A 7730-nucleotide genomic window follows, 5' to 3' on the forward strand; every position below is an offset into this window, starting at 1 on the left:
CTCAGCGCTGAACTCCATGTGGTGGAATTCTGCTTTCATGCGCGCTCTGTTGCAGGCAGCGTTCCAATTTAGGACAGTTCGACTCCTTACCAGTTCGAACTTGTAACTGTTCGATTCTGTCCGCGTTCTGTTCTGGTATGTGTGCGAAAAAAGGACTGTTCTGAATTGAATCAGTTCGATTTTAGGTCTGTTCGAATTTGAAAACGTTCGAATTCGTCGTACCCCTGCCAATACGACCTGAAATTGTAGACGAATTATGGAAGCGGCATGTCCGATCTCGATGGCGCGTGCGCGCGAACGGTGTACCTATGTCGTCCACATGAGGCGCGGCGCCAACGCATATACCATGCGCAGCCGTAACCCTGTGAGGTGAATATCAACCCATTTTTAGGCCAAAAATTTGGTGATCTAGAAAACTAAACTTGCAAAAGTTAGGCCACGTAATAAATTTCCTAGAAAACACATAAAGTACATCGTTCGAAACTAACTTTTGACAAATCCCACTGACTTCACAAATTTCATTTTCATAGCCATGAATTGCATGCGCAAAATACAGAGAGGGATTCTTTGGTGATCGTGATGAAATTTGCCCATAAATTGTAAATTTCCCGTCATCAAGTTTGTAAACAGCGCCCACTTGATTTTGAATTTCAGAGCGAAGATGAAATTGTTTGGGTAAATCAAGGTTTCTGGGAGCGACTTCCCAGTCAACATGGTCATGAAATGTGTATCCTGTGATCATAGGCGTGATGTTGGGTTCAGGTGGATTCCAGTACTAGAAGAAAAGAGGATGATTGGATGCTGTGGAGGGGACCTACCGCAAAATTAAACGTCTCGCTACATGACCCAGGATCATCTAGGCATTGTTGTACTACCTTTGGTTTATGATCTGAAAAATTGTGATCTAGATTTTCAAAGTTTTAGAGAGCATCTTACCGGCCACACATGCATAACTATGATGATCCACAGGCCAATCAGATTCCAGAAGCAAGAAACCAAATGGTTGGTCATCGAGACAATCTCCCATGAGAGTGGCCTTCACGATGTTCCGCGAATTCTTCTCAAGCATTGATAACACATCTTTTCTAGAAATGTGATATTGAGTTTCAGATTCCAGAAATTTTAATTCATACTTTTTATCTCGACACTCCTCCGCATTATATTTATTCTTAATCAATATGACGTCAGCTATCAGATGTCGTTTTGAAACCATAACAGCTTGTACATCAAACCACATTGAGTCCTTCATCACTTTTCCTTCATACTGCAGTCCTTCTAAAGTCACAAGAGGGGAGATGAAATAAGGTGGAAGGATTTGTCTGAAACCAAAATTTAGATAAGCAAAAAGAGAGAAATTTTTACTGTTTTTCTGTGTTTCCACACTTTTCTAATCTCTCATTGTTCTCTGCTGGAGATAAATTGCCTGTCGGATACATTCGCCGTCCGAAGCTTGCATCAGTTTGAATAACTAGAGCCAAAACGATTATCAACAGTTTCAGCATTTTCGAAGCCATTGGATAATTCGGTGATAGAGGTTGATTTTTAGATGGATTGACACGTCTTTGGATGTTGGCTGGAAATTTACAGCTATTCAAAATAGGACGAAGGTCGAAATTACACTGGGTTACGCGTTCGATTGAGATGAAAAAAAGGAAATATCAGAGAAGTCATCAAAAGTGGAGGAGCAAATATGAAGAAGGGACATGAAGTCTGAGATTCTGACTCCGAAACTCTGATTCTGAAACTCTGATTCTGAAATTCAGATTCTGAAATTCTGATTCTGGAACTCTGAAACCTCGAAACTCTGAAATTCCGAATTTCTATTTCTGATCTTCTGAAGTTCCGAAACTTTTTCGTGAAAAAAAATCATGAACTTTCTGGGAAACTGTCTATGAATATCGCGGATTAAGAAAAAAGACCAAGTTTAAGATTATGAGATTTATTGGTTGCGAGTTATTAAAGAAGAAAAATAAAAAGTCAAGTAATTAATTGTTCATCGAGGCCAGAATCTTCTTCTTCCACTCGTCCACCAAATCAACTTGCTTCTTCTTTTCTTCTGGAGAGAACGTCTTCTGCTTTTTCTGAATTGGCTTGGCTTCCAAATCCACCACGATTTCGAATGCTTCTCCTTCGAGTTGTCTTCTAATTACACGGCATCCAGCCGCTGGAGCATTGACCACTCCCATATAGAAAGCGTATGGAAGAGGTTCTGATGGCGTCTTAACTTCAGAAGATGTCTTGGATTCTGGAGAGATTGGTGGCGTGTTAGATCCGGATGATGAAGGAGTTGGAGACATTGGTGGAGTGTAAATCAGCGGAGATCCAGAAGTCTCGATTTCCAATGATCCCGATGGTGTCGATTCGGAAGGCATAGGTTCCGAAGTCGTGTCGAGTGGCGAGGTATCCAATGGCATCGGAGAATTGGATCCAGAATCTGGTGGCGTCAGTGAGTATACACTACATTCTTCCACGCAGGTATCGAATGCTGTCATTTTTTGAATGAGCTCAATTTCCGAAGATTCGTCGGATTCAGACAGTACGATGGTTTCCGATGGAGTAGGAGTCGAAGGGCGTGTCTCTGGAGTAGAAGAAGTCTCGCATCCCGGTGGTGACTTAGATACATGTTCAGAAGGTGTGACATCGTTGGAAGACGTAGAATCAGAAACTGGTGGAGTGGAAGTCCGAGCTCTAGAACGTTTCACGGCTCTGACTGCCTTGTTGGATCCAGATGACGTTGGAGTAGATTCATTTGAAGAGAAAAGCCGAGCCAATTCAACAGGTGAGAATCCTTTGATAGATTTGAGCAAAGACTTGACGACAGGGAGGTAGTCATTGGAATTTTGGGTGGCAACAACTGATGCGAGCATTTTTTGGAGTAAGATCTGGAAAAAAGAAATGTTTTTTGAAAAGAAAGAGTTCGGAAAATATCGATTTAGAAAAGAGAGAAAATCGAGAGAATGAGGCGATCAAGAGAAGGAAGAGCGAATGCGAATGAATGAATGAATGAATTGAAAAAAAAGGAGGTGTGTCAGATGGCCCACCTGGAATGGGCGGAGTCTGCGACAGACATGACGACAGACATTGACTCTGAAAGAGGTGGGCCCCTGTGAAGAGGTTCTCTTCCGTTTAACTATCAATATTTTTCCTTGTGGGAAAAAGTGGATTGACTCTAAAAGAAGAGAGCCATATAGTTTTATCGTCTAGCTAAGTAATTACGGCCCCATGTGAAGAGACCATCTCAATATTTCAAATGGAGTGTGGACGGGAAAAACAAAGGAAGCAAGAAAAAAGGAAAATAATGTTAACACCATCTCAATTAGAAACAGAAGCAGACTAGTCAATTTTAAAATTTTTATATCTCTAAACATTGTTGAAGATTTTAATTATCAAATTTGAATCCGTGGCTGATGGCTGAGATTAATCTAAGTTCCGAAATCAGTTTTTTTGGGCTTTAGGATAATTCGAAAGATTTTAATTTCCGCATTTGAAGCCCTCTGAATTAATAGAATAGCTTTCGATAGTATGTTCAAAAATAACATTATTGATATGGGAAACAGGACGTAAGTTGATAGAGTGTATCTGGATAAGTTCAGAATTTTAGTTAGAATTCGGGTAGGATAGCAGGATATTTACACAGAAAAGTAAAAATAAGGATTAGAAAAAAAACAAGAGAAGGAGAGGAGCAAACGAATGCGAATGAATGAATGAAGAATGGAGGTTCACCAGATGGGTAACATAAGTAGGTGGAACATGTGACAGACGTGACGACAGACATGGACTCTGAAAGAGGCAAACACCTGTAAAGATACAATTTATATTATCAGATTCAGCCATCAATATTTTTTCTTGTAAGAAAAGGTTATGTGGGAAACAACTAGAGCTAAAGAAACAATCTTACATGGAATGACTCCCAAGTGTTACCCTCGAAAAAAATACCTATATGGTTGGATAGAGCGTAAAAAGTTATTTCAGATTCCAAACAAAATAGTTGGTAAAAAATTTTTTTTGGGAGTTATGGTCCAAAAAGTACCAAAAAATGCCTAAATTTTCAAAAATCATAACTTTGTCAGTGTATGTCCGTTTGTTGAAATTCAAAAAACAGTAGATAGACAATTAATTGAACATTCGAGAATAAAATTTTTGATCTTTTCCGATTGATTGGATTATTGATTTTTTTGAAAAAATCAAAAATTTTTTCAATATCTCAAAAATCCTAGGTTAACTTTTTTTTTCATTATGACCATTGATTTCAGCACATTTGATTTATTGTAGAAACATATCAATACCCCGGGGGAAATCATGCTCACACAAGTTATGCCGAAAAATATCGATTTTTGGCACTTGGCTTCTTTGAATTCGTTGTCCTCGGCGGCCAGTATGATAAGGGGCACATTTGTTTTTGTAAATTTTTGTTGCGTATTGTTTGGCTAGAGTGTTTGAAATAGAATCCTGCGACATACAAAGTCAATTTTTCAAATGCCGTACCATTTCATAATCTTGAAAAAATCAAAATTTTGACATGTGACAGGGCACATCTATAGTTAAACTTGATAGAAACGGCCAAACTATTTTTTAACATAATCAGAAAAACGTAATCTTATCAACGGCTTGAACAGAATTTTGATTTAGGCCCTAGAATCAAAAATATTTACGATTTTCCGAGCGTGACTGACCCCTTTTTTTTGGTGAAGTCTGACATTTTTGGTGAAGTGTGACATGTGACGGGGCACATCTATGGTTAATCTTGATGGAAATAGCCAGACTCTTGTTTAAACTTGATTAAAATGATAAAATCTTATCAACGGCTTGAACATAATTTTAAATCAGGCCCTAAAAATAAAAATATTCACTGATGATGGGACACCTTTTGTTTTTGATCATAACTTGAGAACGAAAAAAAATATTGAAAAACTGTTAACGCCATTTGATTTAAAATGAAACAATAACATAGAAAAAGTAGAATTAACTTGGTCCCTGTGGTGAAAGTAGGTTAAATGAACGATTTCCGAAAGATATCCTTCCAGCTTCGGACAGCCGAAATCGACCTTTTTCCATTTCACCTATTTTCACGATACGAAACAAACCAATAACATTTATCTGATAGTATTTTTTGATTTTAAAAAAATTTTGATTTTTTCAAAAAAATTAATAATCCAATCAATAGGAAAAGATCAAAAATGTTATTCTCGAATGTTCAATTAACGAATGTTCAATTAATCTATCTACTGTTTTTTGAACAAACGGACATAAACTGACAAAGTTATGATTTTTTGAAAATTTAGGCATTTTTTGGTACTTTTTGGACCATAACTCCCAAAAAAAATTTTTACCAACTATTCCGTTTGGAATCTGAAATAACTTTTTACGCTCTATCCAACCATATAGGTCTTTTTTTCGAGGGTAACACTTGGGAGTCATTCCATGTTAGGTATATCTTTAAGCATAACTTGAGAACTTTTATCTTGGAAGCACGAAAATTAGTAGAAATTCAATTTTACTTTTGATTCGAAGATGCTGAACTTTTCAAAGCGATTTGTCAAGTCTAGGTATTGTTATGATTGTCTAAAGATGAACGACGTAATATTTAATGCACGCCGTTGTGAAGCAACTTTGACAAGCGATAACTCAGCTCAAAGTAGATCAAATAGTTTGAAATTTGGTCAGTTTATTGATGAATTAAGTCAACTTTTGCACTCCGAATTTAAGCCCAGTGCAACGCTTCACTCAAGTGTTATGGTATTACAAGCTGTAGTCCGGTATTTATGTGCCGCAGTAGAGTTTAATCAAATTGGGACCATAAACCATATAGTCCACAACATCCACAGATTTCTGGACACCTCAAGCAATATACTTTTAGTCATTTATCGAGGTATCTTTGAAAGCGGGCGATTTTTATGATGATGTAATCTTGAGTATAATATCGGCTAGTCTTCCGTATGCTTGTTCTGAATTTTTCTCATTCTGAATCAAAAAAATTGCGCCGTTTCAGTTTTTTTTTTAATTTGCTTGGTTTGAGCTAAACACATTTAATCAGAACTGGATTGGTATGCTTGAGTCACTTTGCTTACCCAACCATGTATTCAAGAATTTCTACAAAAGAGTTTTCGGTTTACAGCTAATTTCCTATACTAGGTTTTTCTCAAGATTATTCTTTTCGCTGGTATAACTATTTTCCCACAACACTATTTCCCAGGAGACAAAAATATTGAACTGAAGATGGTCTCTTCCCAGGGGTTCACTTCATTTAGAGTTCATTTGCTCTCTTTACATCTGTAATAGACTCCGCCCAATTATCCATCCAGGTGGGTCATCTGACTCCGCCCACTTGCCTATCCAGGTACAAACCTCTTTTTACTCCATTCATTCATTCATTCGCATTCGTTTGCTCGTCTCCTGTCTCTCATTCTTCTCCATTTTCTGATCAATATTTTCTCTGATAATTTTTTGTTTGGAAGGCGGAAATTCTTCCACTTCTACCAGGTTTATTGTCATAATGCTAACATTTCTTCCCGGTTTCCGTCCTTACATACTATGCTTGTATTTCTATTTTCTAAAAGTTTTATACTTTCAGAACTTATCGCGAATATGTCTTCATCTGCTATCACCAACGTCAACATCAACTCCAATATCATCGAATTAGCTGATTTACAAAGTTTAGTCAGAACAAGATCCGAATTTGACACTACCATGAAAGGTGCTTCGACGTACACGCCACAAGTATCTGGATCCACATCATCTGAGTCTATCCCGCCTTCTAACCCGAAGTCAAAGGTACCCAAGGCAGTATTGAAAGTATCGAAGGCATTGTTGAAGAAGTTTCCGGAACTAAATTTCGCCAACATCTCAGTTGAATATCCCTCTGCATCGTATACTTTGGAACCAACTCCCGAATTTGATATTATCATGAAAGGTGCTAGAATCTACACAGTCACACCACCAGATTCTGGATCAGCATCTCCTATTCCTTCTAATTTCACGTCACTCGAGACTTCTTCTCAAATCACTTTTGCATCGCTGTCAGCTGGAATCACGGAATCACTAAAAATTGAGAAGCCTATTGAATCGTCGACTATTTACACTCCCCCATCATCCCCTTCAGCTCCATCCACTCCAATTCCATCTGGATCAAACACTCTAACAATTTCAACAGAACCGGAGACATCTTCTAAAACTACAACGTCTTCAACCTCAACGTCTTCAGAATCCATCCAATACGTTTTCTATAAGGGAGTGGTCAATGCTCCAACTGCTGGATGCCGTGTACTCAGACGACAACTCGAAGGAGAAGCATTCGAAATTCTCGTGGATGTGGAAGATTTAGAAGCAAAATCAAGTGCAAAAATTCAGAAGACGTTCTCTCCAGAAGAAAAGAAAAAGCAAATCGATTTGGTGGATGAGTGGAAAAACAAGATTCTGTCATCAATGAATGATTAATTTTTTGATTTTAATTTTTCCAATTTCCATCTTAAAATAAAAGTCATGGCCTAAATCGTTGTCTTCATGAAATCAACATTTTTTATGTCCTAGAAGACGTTAAGATACAGACGATGTTCCAATTTATGAACAGATCAAGAATAATTAAAGGGGGACTCCGACCAAAAATTTTTATTGCATTAAAATGTGTTAAAAGTTATCTATTTTCCGAATATTATTGCGAAAAAATTCGAAAAAAATCCGAAATTCCCAAAAAAACGTCGTTGAAAAGGAAGAAAATTCAAAAAAAGGTGCCG

The 7730-nt window shown here is 37.6% G+C and overlaps 3 protein-coding genes across 3 annotated transcripts in view; 1 reads left to right on the forward strand and 2 right to left on the reverse strand.

The window, feature by feature from the left end:
- The window catches only part of CBG12791, a gene marked incomplete at both ends in the record, with an annotated part of 7271 nt that extends 5757 nt beyond the window's left edge, over nucleotides 1–1514 (reverse strand). Inside the window, 4 exons of the mRNA XM_045241172.1 lie at nucleotides 489–775; nucleotides 819–889; nucleotides 937–1319; nucleotides 1363–1514. Coding sequence (XP_045094970.1) covers nucleotides 489–775; nucleotides 819–889; nucleotides 937–1319; nucleotides 1363–1514 — 893 coding nt within the window. The remainder of the gene's footprint in view (nucleotides 1–488; nucleotides 776–818; nucleotides 890–936; nucleotides 1320–1362) is intronic.
- Nucleotides 1515–1985: 471 nt separating this feature from the next.
- On the reverse strand, nucleotides 1986–2867 carry CBG12793 (the record flags this gene model as incomplete). The annotated part of the gene is made up of 1 exon (XM_002640222.1): nucleotides 1986–2867. One exon carries the CDS (start codon nucleotides 2865–2867, stop codon nucleotides 1986–1988), a length of 882 nt encoding a protein of 293 aa, XP_002640268.1.
- Nucleotides 2868–6585: 3718 nt separating this feature from the next.
- On the forward strand, nucleotides 6586–7434 carry CBG12794 (the record flags this gene model as incomplete). The annotated part of the gene is made up of 1 exon (XM_002640223.2): nucleotides 6586–7434. One exon carries the CDS (start codon nucleotides 6586–6588, stop codon nucleotides 7432–7434), a length of 849 nt encoding a protein of 282 aa, XP_002640269.2.
- Between the last annotated feature and the right edge of the window lie 296 nt (nucleotides 7435–7730).

This window comes from Caenorhabditis briggsae (genome assembly GCF_000004555.2).
Source record: "Caenorhabditis briggsae complete genome, chrI, whole genome shotgun sequence".
In the NCBI taxonomy this organism is placed as follows: Eukaryota; Metazoa; Nematoda; class Chromadorea; order Rhabditida; family Rhabditidae; genus Caenorhabditis; species Caenorhabditis briggsae.